General features: G+C 38.4%; 1 protein-coding gene across 3 annotated transcripts in view; it reads right to left on the bottom strand.

Annotated features, from left to right (window-relative positions):
• LOC135113211 (superoxide dismutase [Mn], mitochondrial-like) overlaps positions 1-17,500 on the bottom strand; it is a 64,024-nt gene that overhangs the window by 44,573 nt on the left and 1,951 nt on the right. For all 3 annotated transcript variants that reach the window (XM_064028352.1, XM_064028353.1, XM_064028354.1), the window contains exon 2: positions 1,797-1,891. In XM_064028352.1, the coding sequence (XP_063884422.1) occupies positions 1,797-1,886 (90 nt within the window). In that variant the 5' untranslated portion in view covers positions 1,887-1,891. The remainder of the gene's footprint in view (positions 1-1,796; positions 1,892-17,500) is intronic.

The raw sequence follows: 17,500 nt of genomic DNA on the forward strand, positions 1-17,500 counted from the left end.
AAACTTCCGTCCCTGTTACCTTCCCTCCCCCTTATCTGTCAGAGATAAATGACAATGAAGTGATACTTTGCTTTCTCTCTCTCCCCTCATTCATTGTCATTTTCACTTCATCCTTTCTCATTCATATATTTTCATTCTCAATCAACCTCATTCTACTTAGCAATCCTTAGGGGAGAGAGAGAGAGAGAGAGAGAGAGAGAGAGAGAGAGAGAGAGAGAGAGAGAGAGAGAGAGAGAGAGAGAGAGAGAGAGAGAGAGAGAGAGAGAGAGAGAGAGAGAGAGAGAGAGAGAGAGAGAGAGAGAGAGAATCTCCAACTTTGGCAGGATTTACTGTATGTATACTTTATGACACCGACAGTCAGTAAATGTGACTAATACTTGTCAAAGCAGCACAAAATTCAGGGTGATAATGCACTAAACTTGGGATGGTGAGAATTTAAGACTCGGTGCAAAACATCTGGGGAGTACTGTATATATTTGTTGTTATCTGAAATGTAGTTATGCAAATGTACTCATTTTGATGTTTTTTTTTTTAAACTGTGGAAACTTTTTATATTATTTTCAGCTTCCCTGGAACCAATTAATTTTTCCCATAGGTTCTTCAGTCACCATAACAAACGGTACATTACATCAATTCATGTTTATTGTTGCATACCCTACTGTATTATTATTAATCATCAACTGTGGGATGGGTAAGGAGGGTGGATAGAACAGTGGGGAGGGATGATCCTAACAAGGGAAAGGGAGGGAAACACCCACCTCCTCCCTACTCTGCTTCCTGCACAATACTGGAAGATGCAAAACGACATGCAACATTCTCATAGAAATTTTATTATCTTTTAAATAATCTATCATGCAAGATCTGAAAGCACCATCATATTTGGGTGTATTTTATGTTCAAGACATTTTTTATTAAAGCATAACTTTACAATAATAGGTAAAGTGGTGTATAAACCACAAAATTTGATTCCTTAACTTATACTTGCCATAATAATTTTTTTTTTTTTTTTTACCCTATTGAGGTTGAAAACTGTGATACTATTGAACAAATACTTCTTCATCTGTGGATGTAACTGTTGAGATAAGATAAGAAACACAACCATTTCTAAAGGGAGGTCAAATTTCCCCTGACTCTGTGGGCCAGTGGTGAGCAGGGCTGCCAACATATATATAGGCTTTGCTGAGATTCTTTCTCTGAAGGAAGTATAGCATTAGCTGGTGTGTTGGCTTGGGAAATCAAGAGGCTCTCCATTCATGTGATACCAAAGTGATAACAATTTTCCTCATCTGACATATTTCTTAGTCTCTTTCCATAATTCCAAGTTTGTACAGAGCTGAAACAAGATGCTAGCTTATTCTAGTTTATCAGTTGTGTGTTCAACCTCATGGCATATTACCTCTGGCAACAATCAGCTATTATTTTAAGTAGGAATGCCAAGGTAATGTGAATATACTTCTCACACAAGTAAAATCTACTTCTTGTTAAATAAAACTACCTTTATCTATTTTGTACCAATAGTATAAACATCACTATCTTTTTTAACCTGTAATAGAGGCTGGCCAGTGCCAACAAAACCTAAAAAATGAAAGCAGACCTAACTGCTGCTCACCCAAATAAAGGTTCCACACTCATGTCAATATACTTCCTAAGGTATCTTGCTGCTTAAAGTAAAAAGTCCTTTGAATTTTTTACTGTCACAGCCACCACCTGCAGCCAATGAATAAACTTCTAATCACAATTAGTATATCAATGCTGTTGCTCCTGTAACTGATGCAATCTCTAAGTCCTGCCCTCACCTGGTTCTTCTTGATCTGATCAACTTCAATACCAGACAGCTCAGCCAGCTTCTTCTCAAGGGCAGCAATGTACAGGTCCTTCTCTGCCATTTTGACTGTGGACAAGAAAAATAAAATCACTCGAGGTGAAAGTGAAGATGATCATCTAAGCAAATATTTCCTATTACAGGAAAGGAGGCAGCTTACCAGACTGAAATTCCCAAACTATGTACAAAACTACATTCAAATGAAAAGATAAGGATGACATCACATCTCTTCATAGATATCCAGCCCTTCAGTAATCAAACCGCTCACACAGGAAAACCACAGAACACCTAACTTCTGATCTCTAAAATTTCTGATAGGGACAGAGCAAATTTAATTTTTTTCTTTTTTTTCATAAGAGGATCACTGGCCAAGGGAAACAAAACCAGAAGGGAAAAAATATCACTAAGGCACCAGTCCCAAAAGAAACATCAAGAGAATCATTGAATATTGAAGGATAAATGAGGAGCTGTGCATCCAAAACCTGGCTAAGTGCTAAAACCAAAGTTTGCCACAAATCACGGTCGAAGTTCAGAGGCGATCTTACTCTTGTCACTCCGGTATTAATGATGTTATAATGGTCATTTTTGGTCAGAATATATATATTTACTTGTCTATTTTTACTGTGCAATGATATATTGCTTTTACTATGCAAAATGATGCCTATACCATGCAAGTCTAAGTTTTTGTGTTTATAATGAATGTTAGAAAACTTTGAGTGTGTTTTGCGACAAACTTTTAATGTCACCCATCACTTACGGACCCAATAGTACTATTATTTGCATTATGAAGTATTGATGTATATAACACAGTGGCAAAGAGATGAAATAGTGGACAAAAAATGGCAGAGAGAAGAAATTCCATTTACTTTGAGTATGAAAAAGTAATGGAATAAAAAATAACACTAAATATCCAGTTTTGCAATGTTGTACAATCATTAATAGTGTTGTCATATTCTTAGTCATTTTATCTGTCCAGTGTCATTAACGTGAGGGAAGAAGGACCCAGGAGTATATTAGTGTGTCACATCCAGTTGCACTGGCAGAGGAACATCCACGTAGTCCCATGTAATGCCATCAGGATCATCATTATTTTCATCTTCATCCACACTGGTTCTGTTGGCCTCTCAAAGATGATGTTGACAGGCAACTAGGTTGTCCACCATGTCTGCCCCTTGAGGTTGAGAAGACTGCAGAGGCTCTTGAGATCAGCTATTTTCTCGGCTTTGAAGGGGCGCTCAACAGCGTACTTTGGCAGGAGCACAACATCACTAAGTTTTAACTTACTTTGGGAATACTTCTCCTCCCCCTTCATCAGCCGAACTTTTTGCATGCATTCATGGTCACCAAACTCGTAGTTGCTCTTGATGATATAACCTTCTTTGTAGAAAATGTCAAGTATGTCACCAAGCATCCAGTTGCTGGATGCTTGGTGACATACTTGAGGAGTTCTCTGATGTTGAGGAAGTTGGGTTGTTGCATGGTAATGACAGGATTCTTCTTGCCAATGGCATTTGCAATACCATCCATGCAGATTTCAAGGCATGAGACGATTGTGTATGTTGCCAATTTCTTCTCAATGGTGCCAAACGAAGTCACAAGGAAGATACAAGTGACCACACACCATGAAGATAAAGTCCACACAAAACAGAAAAGAGGCATGTACTTGTAGCAATGCCAAAAGAACCATGAAGATATTTTTATTTAAGCCAACAAAGTTGTCACAAAAAATTCGCAGAACTTTTAATGCCTGCCCTTCTTATCGAATCTTGATGTCCAACCACTTTAGCAGGCAGCTTGCCATCTTATCTGCACCATGCCCAGCTGTGACCTCCCAAATAAACATCGATGCCTCCTGCTCGTTCAAGTCATAAATACAGAAGTTGTACAGCCACACTTTGTGTTTGTAGTAGACTGCACTGGCCCATAGTCTTGGGCATGGAAGTGTTTTTTACAAGGCTATTGCAACTATCTTGGTGTTAGATGCCTGTCTTGTGTGCCTTCCCTCCACCTCAGCTATCTTAAGTAAGTCACACGGCACCTTTGCAGCTTTCTCATGCTGCTCCAATTGCAATTCTAAGTGTTCAACATCTTGTCCCAACTCCTCCTTGTTCAACATCTTGTCCCAACTCCTCCTTGTCCTTGATTTTGCTTTCTCATTGTCTCACAGGTGGTACACACATCAGTTTTAGAAGCCTGACACACGATATTTTAGTCTCGGGTGAATACAGTCTGGTAGAAGCGCTGTGAAACTTTTTCATTTGGGTGGTTCTTATACAACCACTGCAGATATTCAAAATGTAGAGTGGGGATACTGGGGCCAACCTCAAGGTACCATCAATGTGGAGTGTGTGCCCTAGTGTAGTGGCTTGCAATGACAGGCAGGACTGCAACATGAGTGTGCACAAGCTCAAGTTGCCTACCTACAATGGCCCGTGGACTAGGCTTTTTACCCCATTTGTCAGGGGCAGGTGTTCCATTGCCTGACTCTTTCCTTTTCTGAAGAAGCACCAAGTTTTTGTCTGTGATGCCATGGATTGCAAGGAATGCACTGCAACACACACTAATGTTTCTATTATGTATTTTAACAAAATACTCCTAAGTCAATTTCCTCCAGCTCTGCTTCAATTTTGTGCATTTTCTCTTGATCAGCTAGGTATGAATCAAGGCAGGTATGCATTTTGGCTGTCATAATTTCCAATAGACCAAAAACATGAGAAAATATTTTCAATATTATCCATACCAACCTTTTCAAAACATCCAGTATTACAGTTAGGCCCAATTTTCTATACAGGCATCACTTTTTTGATGCATAAGCTACATACTCCTGACCGAGGTCCCGCATTTCCTTCGCAATATTCTTCTCCCACTTCCCTAGATGCCTTTTGCGAGGCCGACCCTGCTTCTCAATATGCTTAACAATAGCTTCAACACTAGAACCAGAACTGGCACCATCAGGGCTAGCCATGACAAGGAGCTCCAATGCACATCACCTGTCCCTTGTCTTGGTGCTAGATGACCGGATACTGAGAGTACAGGAAGCAACAAACCAATCACAAAGCGCAGCAGTTAAGCTTCCAAGTTCTGATTGGCATGCGCTGTATGGCACGCCATGCACCCAGAAATTCACAGTAAGTTAGAAGAGTTTTGACTAGGAGCATATTGAGTAAATGAACTCACTCTTCTGTTGCTTGCTCTTCACGTTAGGATAGGCTAGAACTGGTTTGGCTACGTTAGTTTCGTTTGGTTTTGTCAGTTAAAATAACAAAATCAATAACTTCGTGGAATTTACGAATAGAAAAGCTCAAAGATGATAATGTGCTTAATTAATTAGTGTGCAACAATCCCTCATCGTAGGCTCCTGCAAGCTAGTGTATGCAAATGAAGATGGGGAGTTTTTACCAACAGTGCTCCCTCTTGTGTGCTTGGTTAAGAATAGTACCTCTCTTTAAGAGAGTTTTTAACCATATTTCTAGTGTCAAAAAGCAGATAGATCTACACACAGACAACTAGAAGGGATATAATAGCAATCAATATACAGTATAAAATCATAATTGCTAAATTTGGCGCTTAGTCTGGTTTGGATGCGCCACCACTCAAATGTCTTGAAACCTCCCACTTGAAAGATTTCAAGTCATGGGAAGGAGAAAAAACAGAAGCAGACAGGGAGTTTCATTTTACCAGGGAAAGGGATGAATGATTGAAAATAATGATTTACTCTTGCATTACAGAAATGGACAGAATAGAGATGACAAAGAAGAAAAGTCTTGTGTAGCAGGGCTATGGCAGGAGGGGATGCATGCAGTTAGCAAGATCAAGAGAGATTTTAGTATGAAAATAGTGATACAACATAGCAAGAGATGCAACACTGCAATGATGAGAAAGAGGCTGAAGACAGTCAGTGAGAAGAGAGGAGTTAATAAGATGAAAAGTTTTTGATTCCACCTCTCTAGAATAACAGTATGAGTGGAACCCCTTTATACATGTAAAGCATACTCTATACAAGGGCAGATAAGGCCCCTGTATTCCTAACTTCACAGAAGCTCTTTTAGCTAAAGATAAGATGTGAATTTTCCAGTTCACATTATAAGTAAAGGACAGACCAAAGATGTTCAGTGTAAAAGAGGGGAACAGTTGAATGTCACTGATGAAGAGGAGATAGTTGTCTGGAAGGCTGTGTCGAGTTGATAGATGGAGGAATTGAGTTTTTGAGGCATTGAACAATACTAAGTTTGCTCTAACCCAATCAGAAATTTTAGATCATAAGTCAGAGCCCATATTAATAAACACTTTGAGTTTTTGAATGCTGTTTAAGAATCTTCCTGTTGAGGACAGATTCAAAAACTTTAGATAAACAAGAAATTAAAGCAATAGGACAGTAGTTTGAGGAATTAGAATGGTCACCCTTCTTAGGAACAGGTTGAATGTAGGCAAACTTTCAGCAAGAAATAAAAGGTAAATGTTGATAGACAAAGAGAAAGTTTGACTAGGCAAGGTGTAAGCACAGAACATAAGCTTTCCGAGGGTTTAGGCCAGCGAAACCATGGAAAACATGCGAAGGATTTTAATGGGTAGCATTAAGTTGTCAGAGGTTTGGAAGAGAGGGCAGAACAAGCCCTAAATCATCCAAGGTAGAATTTTTAACAAAGGTTTGAGCAAAGAGTTCAGCTTTAGAAATAGATGAAGTAGCAGTGATGCCATCAGGTTGAAATAAAGGAGAGAAAGATGAAGAAGCAAAGTTATTTGAGATGTTTTAGGCCAGATGCCAGAAGTCATGTGGGGAGTTAGATCTTGAAAGATTTTGACACTTTCTATTAATAAAGGAGTTTTTTGGTTAGTTGGAGAACAGACTTGGCATAATTCTGGATAGAAATATAAAGCGTATGAGGTTGAGAGGTTATGGAAACCTCAAGTACCCTTTGAGGACCACCTCTCTATCATGTATCACATGAAAAAAAGGCTGAGTTAAACCAAGGTTTGGAAAGTTTAGGTCAAGGAAAAGAGTGCAGAATGTATGTCTCCATGCCAGAAACTATCACCTCTGTTATGCACTCAGCACATAGAGACAGATTTCTGTCACAGAAGCAGTAGTCATTCCAAGGAAAATCAGCACAATACATCCTCTGGTCCCCCAATTAGCAGAGGCAAAACACAAAAGGGACCTCTTTTCAAGTCATAGGAAGGAGGGGAATCCTGAGGAGGGATTGGAGAGATAGGACCAGATACAGATATGAGATTGTGATCAGAGGAGCCTGACAGAGAAGACAGGGTAACAGCATAAGCAGAGAGATTAGAGGTTGGGGAAAGATCAAGAATGTTGGGTGTACCTCCAAGATGGTCAAGAATATGAGTAGAGTGTAGCACCACTTGCTCTAGGTCATGGAGGATAGCAAAGTTAAAGACTAGTTTACCAGGATGGTCAGTGAAGGGAGAGTAAATCCAATACTGGTGGTGAACATTGAAGTCTCCAAGAACAGAGATCTCTACCAAAGAGAAGAAAGTCAGAATGTGGTCCAATCTGGAAGTTAAGCAGTCAAGGAATTTCTTATGTTCAGAGGAGTTAGGCGAGTGGTATATAGCACAGATAAATTTAGTTTGAGAGTGACTCTGTAGTTGTAGCCTGATGGTGGAAAATTCTAAAGATTCAAGAGTGTGGGCAAGAGAGCAGGTTAAGTTGTTGCACACAAACACAATATCCAGCTTTGGAATGAAAATGGGAATAAAGAAAGTAGGGAGGAACAGAAAGGGGGCTAGCATCAGTTGTCTCAGATACCCATGTTTCAGTGAGGGAAAGATGAAGAGATTTAGTAGAGAAGTGGTGTCTTACACGTTGAAAATTAGATCTTAGACCATGAATATTGCATAAGTTAATCAAGAAAAAGTTGAGGGGGATGTCAATACACTTGTGGTCGAAACCAGAAGAGCAGTCTTAATGTATGAAGCATGCTTCACATGTATGAGGGGTTTCCATTAATACTGCTCTTTTAGATAGGATGAAATCAAAAGCTTCACATCTTATCAACTCCTCTCCTCTAACTGACTGCCTTCAGCCTCTCTCTCATCACCACAATGTTGCATCCCTTGCTATCTTCTACTGCTATTTCCATGCTGACTGCTCTTCTAATCTTGCTAACTGTCTGCTTCCCCTCCACCCACGGCCTCGCTGCAAGAGACTTTCTTCTTTCTCTCCCCCCTATTCTGTCCACCTGTCTAATGCAAAAGTTAACCAGTATTCTCAATCATTCATCCCCTTCTCTGGTAAACTCTGGAACTCCCTGCCTGCTTCTATATTTTCTCCTTCCTATGACTTGAACTCTTTCAGAGGGAGGTTTCAAGACACTTATCCTTTAATTTTTGACAACTACTTTTGATTCTGTTCAGGAAACTGCACCTCAGTGGGTCTTTTTTATTATAATTTTGTTGCCCTTGGCCAATGCCCCTCCTACAGGGATGGAGAGAGAGAGAGAGAGAGAGAGAGAGAGAGAGAGAGAGAGAGAGAGAGAGAGAGAGAGAGAGAGAGAGAGAGAGAGAGAGAGAGAGAGAGAGAGAGAAACAAGTGTAAACTTGTAATCCTTGATGGATGCACAAGCTACATACTGTTAAAAAATCTTAGATAAAGAAAGATTAATCTTTCCTTCACCTCCTATTATAAGTGTGATGCATCTTCAAAGACAAACATCTATTTCAATATATGAATGCTGATGCCAATAAACGCTTGTGTAATTACAATTACACAAGAAATATATATATATATATATATATATATATATATATATATATATATATATATATATATATATATATATATATATATATATATATATATATATATACATATATATATATATATAACAGCTCGGCTGCTATTTTCTAGGATTCCACTTAATGCAAGTCAGAATGACATGGTACCCAGGATAAGCCACAGTAAAGCTGATTTAACATTAAGGCTAATAATGAGACAAAATTTCTGGTCACTCACCATTTTGTCAATACAACTCTACCAATAACCACAATTTTACCAATAACATGCAAGTACAAAAATATACACAGAACAACATAACACAGTACATGTTACACTCTTAACTGAAATCCTAAAGGAAGACTTTACGAAAGTGAAAGTACCAGGTGTGCCCTGAAGTTAACATAAAAATAAGCAATCAAATTTAATACTTTGTGTCTCTCAAGCACATCTCTGGGATAAATAAACTACATATTGTCTCCATCACAGCTACCATACTGATGCTTCTCAATGAAAAAGTAGATATGCAATTTATCCTATCCATATTCACTCACAACCTAAATACAAATTCTTTGTATATCCCAAGACACTCAAACTCTGGTCACATTTGTGTATTCTGAATATCTACTGTATGCAATGAAAACTGAAGGCACAACACTACAGTTACATTTATAGCAACTTTAAGATGACCAAACTTAAAAGATGTACAGTAGCTCCAAAAACTACCTTCAAAATAGCTCCAAAACACTATCTTCACCTTCAAAGTAGCTCCAAAACACTATCTTCAAAGTCTGGTGCAAACTGTGGTATAATGAACAATATGAAAACTGGTGCCTGATCACATGTTGCATCATTAAAGTTGGTGTGCATGGCTTTACATGATACTGATATGCTGATCTATTTCCCAGGTCATAATATACGGCAACCATCCCTAGTGTGCAGGGCTACCCAGGTCATAATGTACGGCAACCATCCCTAGTGTGCAATGCTACCCAGGTCATAATGTAAAGCAACCATCCCTAGTGTGCAGTGCTACCCAGGTCATAATGTACAGCAACCATCCCTAGTGTGCAGTGCTACCCAGGTCATAATGTACAGCAACCATCCCTAGTGTGCAGTGCTACCCAGGTCATAATGTACAGCAACCATCCCTAGTGTGCAGTGCTACCCAGGTCATAATGTACAGCAACCATCCCTAGTGTGCAGTGCTACCCAGGTCATAATGTACAGCAACCATCCCTAGTGTGCAGTGCTACCCAGGTCATAATGTACAGCAACCATCCCTAGTGTGCAGTGCTACCCAGGTCATAATGTACAGCAACCATCCCTAGTGTGCAGGGCTACCCAGGTCATAATATATGGCAACCAACCTTAGTGTGCAGGTCTACCAACTGTTGCCACCATAATCACCAAACATATCGAATATTGTCCCCTTTGTCAGAATGTAGGCCTCTATTTTTTTTTTGAATAACCTTTTTAAAATAGTTTTGGAGGCTAGTGTACTTCAAATGAAGAAAAGTTTAGCACTACAGCCCTATTAATATGAACATGGTCTATGAAATAGAAAATAAATTAGAAGCAATTGTTATGGAAAAGATCTTGGAATAACAATCAATGTTAAAAGTGAAAACAGCCACTAAGGCAAACACAAGAGGAACTGATAAATACTTCCTCTGATCACTTGTAAGCACAATAACTTTCCATCCTGCAAAGGTTAAAAGGAGAGTCCATCTGCCAAGGCCTTGAATCACATCCAAGATCATGTTTTGGCTATATTATGTATACAACTACTATAATCATTATATTATAATTTCAAGGTGTTCAATAAAAATTCCATGATGTTCTAGTTGGTGTTGGCATCTAGGGTACCAATGAAACACGAATCTAATATTAGTGTTGGTGTCTAGAGTGTCAATGAAACACATGGTAAAAGTATGATGGTTAAAGTGGTTAAGTGGTTAATGGTTAAAGTATGATGGTAAAGAACAAAAAAAAGTGCACAGCAGCATCCTGTCAGCCAAAGAGACTGGGCCAGACTCTAGCACAAGCCAAGGCGAGGTACATGGAGATGCACTGTGGGGACCCAAGGGATGGACACAGCATGGGGTTGTGTCCAAACCATTATTTTTTTTTTCCCCCTTAAAATTTGTCACTCTTCCACCAATTTCTATCTTTCACACCAGATACTCTCATTATTCTTACAAATGTATGTAATTAAATTTTCAATTATGATTTCTTTAATTTAAATTTTTTTTTTTAATTTGAATGGTTGACATTTTTAATGTGAAAAAAATGTTGGCTTATAAAAACATAATGTTACATTTTTGTTCAATAGTTAAACTTGTAAATCCCAGTTTTATTATATTCATAAGAAAACTAAGGCTGAAAATATTATGTAAATTTAGTCAAACCCAGCAGTGAGAAAAAGGCAATTAAAGCTTGGCTTCCATATTTGTATCCTAATGAAGTTAGTGTAGGAAAACTACTTTTACATGAATGCCATTGTTCCATTAAACCCTAAGTGATGGGCATTTGGCTTGGTAAGCTCTTCTCATAACATGGTTTTTTTGAGAAAATACACATTCTTTGTTGTATTTTCTCTAATACAGATCCTAGAATAATGAAACTTAAAGCATAAGAAGCAACTATCTTTCTAATTTCTAATGGTATTTCTCTCTGATTTGTTGTTATTTTAGTTCAGCAGACAATTTTTTTTTCTTTTCTAAATAAGAGGCCCACGCTCTTGAATCTTCAGAGTTTTCCACCATCTGGCTATGACTACAGAGTCACTCTCATACTAAATTTATCTGTACTGTAAACTTCTCACCTAACTCCTCTGACTATAAGAAATTCTTTGACTACTTAACTTCCAAAGTGGAGCACATTCTGACCCTCTTCCCTTTTGCAGAGATCTCCATTCTTGGAGACTTCAATGTTCACCACTAGCTTTGGCTTTCCTCTCCCTTCACTGACCATCCTGGTGTACTAGCCTACAACTTTGCTATCCTCCATGACCTAGAGCAATTGGTGCAACACCCTACTTGTATTCCTGACCGTCTTGGAGATACGCCCAACATTCTTGACCTTTTCCTGACCTCTAATCTTTCTGCTTATGCTGTCACCCTTTCTTCTCCGTTGGGCTCCTCCGATCACAATCACATATCTTTATCTTGTCCTATCACTCCAATCCCTCCTCAGGATCCCCCTAAGCGAAGGTGCCTCTGGCGTTTTGCCTCTGCTAGTTGGAGTGACCTGAGGAGGTATTTTGCTGATTTTCCTTGGAATGACTACTGCTTCCGTGTCAGAGACCTGTCTTTGTGTGCTGAGCGCATAACAGAGGTGATCGTGTCTGGCATGGAGGCGTACATTCCTCACTCTTTTTCACGTCCTAAACCTTCTAAACCTTGGTTTAACACAGCTTGTTCTCGTGCTATATATGATAGAGAGGTGGCCCACAAAAAGTACTTAAGCCTTCCATCACCAGAATCTCATGCACTTTATATTTCTGCCCATAACCATGCCAAGTCTGTTCTCCAACTGGCCAAAAACTCCTTCATTAACAGAAAATGTCAAAACCTTTCAAGATCTAACTCCCCTTGTGATTTCTGGCATCTAGCCAAAAATATCCCCAATAACTTTGCTTCTTCTTCTTTCCCTTCTCTATTTCAACCAGATGGCTCCACTGCTATCACATCTATTTCTAAAGCTGAACTCTTCACTCAAACCTTTGCTAAAAACTCTACCTTGGATGATTCTGGGCTTGTTCCTCCCTCTCCTCCACCCTCTGACTACTTCATGCCATGTTTTAAAATTCTTCGCAATGATGTTTTCCATGCCCTTGCTGGCCTAAACCCTCAGAAGACTTATGAACCTGATGGGGTCCCTCCTAATGTTCTCCAAAACTGTGCCTCCGTGCTTGCACCTTGCCTAGTCAAACTCTTTCAGCTCTGTCTGTCAACATCTACCTTTCCTTCTTGCTGGAAGTTTGCCTACATTCAACCTGTTCCTAAAAAGGGTGGCCGTTCCAATCCATCAAACTACCACCCTATTGCTTTAATTTCCTGCCTATCTAAAGTTTTTGAATCTATCCTCAACACGAAGATTCTTAAACATCTATCACTTCACAACCTTCAATCTGATCGCCAGTATGGATTCCGTCAAGGCCACTCTACCGGTGATCTTCTGGCTTTCCTTACTGAGTCTTGGTCATCTTTTAAAGATTTTGGTGAAACTTTTGCTGTTGCCTTGGACATATCAAAAGCTTTTGATAGAGTCTGGCACAAAGCTTTGATTTCCAAACTACCCTCCTATGGTTTCTATCCTTCTCTCTGTAACTTCATCTCAAGTTTCCTTTCTGACCGTTCTATTGCTGCTGTGGTAGATGGTCACTGTTCTTCTAAATCTATTAACAGTGGTGTTCCTCAGGGTACTGTCCTGTCACCCACTCTCTTCTTATTATTCATTAATGATCTAAACCAACCTTCTTGTCTTATCCACTCCTACGCTGATGATACCACCCTGCACTTTTCCACGTCTTTTCATAGACGTCCAACCCTTCAGGAGGTAAACACATCACGCAGGGAAGCCACAGAACGCTTGACTTCTGATCTTTCTAAAATTTCTGATTGGGGCAGAACAAACTTGGTATTGTTCAATGCCTCAAAAACTCAATTGCTCCATCTATCAACTCAACACAACCTTCCAGACAACTATCCCCTCTTCTTCAATGACACTCAACTGTCCCCCTCTTCTACACTGAACATCCTCGGTCTGTCCTTTACTTATAATCTGAACTGGAAACTTCACATCTCATCTTTAGCTAAAACAGCTTCTGTGAAGTTGGGCATTCTGAGTCGTCTCCCTGTTTTTCTCCCCCTTCCCCCAGCTGCTGACTCTGTACTGGGACCTTATCTCCTCTAACTGATTCTTCAGCCTCTCTTCCATTGCTGCGATGTAGCATTTCTTGCGTTTACCTCCTGAAGGGTTGGACGTCTATGTAAAGATGTGGAAAAGTGCAGGGTGGTATCATCGGTGTAGGAGTAGATAGGACAAGAAATTTGGTTTAGAAGATCATTAATGAATAGTAAGAAGAGAGTGGGTGACAGGACAAAACCCTGAGGAACACCACTGTTAATAGATTTAGGATTTACAGACTTAGGAGTAAAGTCTTTGTTAATAAAGGCAGAATATACATACATTCATGCATATGCATTGTGTGTGTGTGTGTGTGTGTGTGCGTGTGTGTATGTATGTATATATATATATATATATATATATATATATATATATATATATATATATATATATATATATATATATATATATATACACACAGTAAAATCCCTCTCATCTGACATTCAAGTATCCGGCACATTTTTTCCCGAGCCTTAAAATCAATAAAAAATCAATGTGTACTCATAAAATCGATTAAAATTCCCACGGGAGGCATACTTTGTCCCCTCGCCACCAGAGCACACTGCTTCACGCCACCCGCGGCCCACTGCACTGTGTTTACTCAGTGACTCAGTCCCGCGTGTGCACTGTTTATCGCCTGACGCCTTCATCATGCCTAAAGTTGTAGAAAAGAGGAAGCGTGTTGTACTTACACTTAAGCAGCTGATCAGATCAGCTGATCTTTGCTATGATAAGATGCATGAGTGTAGGGTGGTGATTGTGGACATAATTGCACTTCTATTCAAGTATCCGGCATGTCAGCGGTCCCGTTGGTGTCGGATAAGAGGGATTTTAGTGTGTGTGTGTGTGTGTGTGTGTGTGTGTGTGTGTGTGTGTGTGTGTGTGTGTGTGTGTGTGCATATATGTACATATATTCCGTCTTTGTTAACAAAACAACCTTCCCTATTAACTCGTGTGTGTGTGTGTGTGTGTGTGTGAGAGAGAGAGAGAGAGAGAGAGAGAGAGAGAGAGAGAGAGAGAGAGAGAGAGAGAGAGAGAGAGAGAGAGAGAGAGAGAGAGAGAGAGAGAGAGAGAGAGAGAGAGAGAGAGAGAGAATGTACAATGCATATTATATGTATGAATGCAAGCTTAATTTGGACTGGAAACAATGTCTGCCCATAATCTTCTTTTGCTTGGAGGTCACTCCCAGATCATTTTTATTCTTTGTTATATTTTTTTCCTTCCTCTCTGAGACTTACACAAAGTAATGTTTCATAGCTGCACTAATTTTTTTTCACTCTTGAATTGGATGCCATCCTCTGTATCCATCTTAAAGACAAACAGCACGTTGGCCCAACAGGAAGGGCAGCGCTTTGTTTATATCCACCAAATTATCGACATGTCCAGAAATTACATATCAATCTTGCTAATGCTCTAGAATTATTTAGGTATATTCAAGATTAGTTCACAAACATAAAACTACCACCAAAAGGGCAACATCTTGTTGTATCTGATTCAAAATAATGTTGCTACATTTAGAAAAGCCACTATTTGAGCAGCATTTCTACTCCTAAGAGTAACTTTTACTTAGAAAGTAAAAGCTGCTTTTAGCAGCGACTCCTAGGAACAAAGTCAAGGATAAAAGCATTTCTAAGAGTACTCTTAAGAGTAATCCTAGTTGCCTTTATTAATACAGGCCTGGGGGGGTATCCAAGGGAGAGGACAAAGCTCTATCATGCTTGTTAGGTTAGCCTATATGTTCCATTCAGTTACGGTCCTTGTGGTGTCCAAGTTTATTATGAGATTTTTCCTTGAATGAACATTTTTCACTTTTGATTTTCCCTCATTCAGGAAAATCACTATTTTTTTCTAAATCTTGCCTAATTGTTTTGCTTGCTACCCACTATCCCATTCCTTCTAGTATTGTTAAATAATGAATCAAACTAGGTAAAATCAAGTTTGAAGCAGGTTTCATAAAAGAAAATAGAAGAAAAGAAAAAAAAGTATAACATGGGGTGTTGCTCAATAAAACAGCATGAAAGATTTGGTATAAATTAGGTTAGCTAAGATTGTTGGGATAGATTTGTTAGGTTAACTCCATCGCAGGTCACAGGGGAATGGAATTTTACCTTCCACTAATAATGAAAATCCTAACCTTAAGGAAATTTTCCTAGATATTTTGTGAATCTGGGGAAGGTTCCCTAGAACTTTAGAGAAATTTCCTATATTTTCATGGCCACTTTCTTCAGTAATTTGACTTCCCTACCAAAAAAAAAAAACACTTTGCTGACAAATCAGCCCTCAAAAAATTTGTGAACTGCTAAACAAAAAGTTTCAAAAAAGTTTATACAGGAGAATCAGAATTTAAAGAACCACAAGATGAGAAGACAAAAAAAACAAAAGTGAAAAATTACAATAATCAAAGTAGTAGTTTACAAAATGATGGAGGAGCTGGAAAAAAAAAGAAAAAAAAAAAAAGGACCAGATGAAGTATCAGGTTTCATTTTAAAAGACTGCAGGAAACAATTGAACCAGTATATGACATAACAGTGCTCAATATCAACTGCAAGAGTGCCTAAGGAATGGAAGACAGCAGACATAGTACCAATTTATAAAAGTGGAAAGAAAGAAGAAGCACTAAACTATACACCGGTATCAATGACCAGCATAGTAAGATCTGTAAAAAAGTGATAAAGAAGCAGAGAACAAAATTTCTAGAAAAACATGATATAACAACAGAAAAACAGTATGGCTTTAGACAAAAGCAATCATATGTAACAAATCTGATGAGCTTCTATTCGAGAATGACTGATAGAACATTGGAGGGATGAATGGGTAGACTGTGTGTATTTAGATTAAAAAAAAAAAAAAAAAATTGACAAAGTTCCCCACAACAGGGTTACTATAGAAGGTAGGACTAAATATAGGACTAAAGTATAGGACTAAATAGAAAAAAAAAAAAAAAATGGATGGAGAGTTCCTTAAAGGGAAGAGAAATGAGAACAATAGTAAAAGATTTAAAATCAAAATGAGGAAAAGTAGATAGTGGAGTATCACATGGATCACTACTGGCACCAATACTTTTCCTGATCTATATAAATAATATGCCTGAGAGTAAGGAGTTCCAAGAGTTTGTTTGCAGACGATGCAAAATTACAAAGACATAAGAAACAACAAAGACTGAAATTCTACAAGAGGGCTTGAATAAAATCTGGGACTGGAGTTAGAAATGGGAAAGGGAATTTAATGTGAAAAAATGTCCTGTAACAGAAATGGGTAAAAGTGAATAATGACCAAATTAATATATAAAATGGGAAATGATAAAAGTACAAGAGAAAGATCTGAGAGTGAAAATACAGGTTAGTCAACAGTTGTAGAAACATGCAGAAAAGACATTCAGAGATACATATAAAATGGTAAATATTGGAACAGTATTCTACTACATGGATAAATATATGATGAGAAAGATAATTACCAATATGATTAGACTAAAGCTGGAATATGCTGAATCAGTGTGGTCTCCCCACAAGAAACATGTCAAAAAAACTAGAAAGGATACAAAGGATGGCAACGAAGATGGTTCCAGAACTGGAAGAATTAGGATGTGAAGACAGGTTAAAGGAAATGAACAAAGAGAATTTATATTATAAATTGTGGAATAGAGTGGAAGAAACTGATAATGAGGAACTACTACTAAGAGAAGTAGAAAACAACAGATACACATGAGGCCACAGCAAAAAAAAAAAAAAAAAAAAAAAAAAAAAAAAATCAAGAAAAAGGAAGATGCTTGGATAACAAAGAAACAGTTTCCCACAGAGAAATACATAAGTTTGGAACAAGCTTAGAGAGGATGTTGTATTGGTAATGAGTGTGCACATCTTTAAGAAAAACTGGACAAGTGTAGATATGGAGACGACCACATGAGCAAAGCTCAGGACCTTTAAAATTACAACTAGGTAAATAAACACATTTACTGACCTAGAAGAAAAAACTGAATATAACCATAATATTTTCCACCATTATTCCCAAAATATAAATCAAACATTAAT

This window comes from Scylla paramamosain, chromosome 25 (assembly GCF_035594125.1).
Source record: "Scylla paramamosain isolate STU-SP2022 chromosome 25, ASM3559412v1, whole genome shotgun sequence".
NCBI lineage: Eukaryota > Metazoa > Arthropoda > Malacostraca > Decapoda > Portunidae > Scylla > Scylla paramamosain.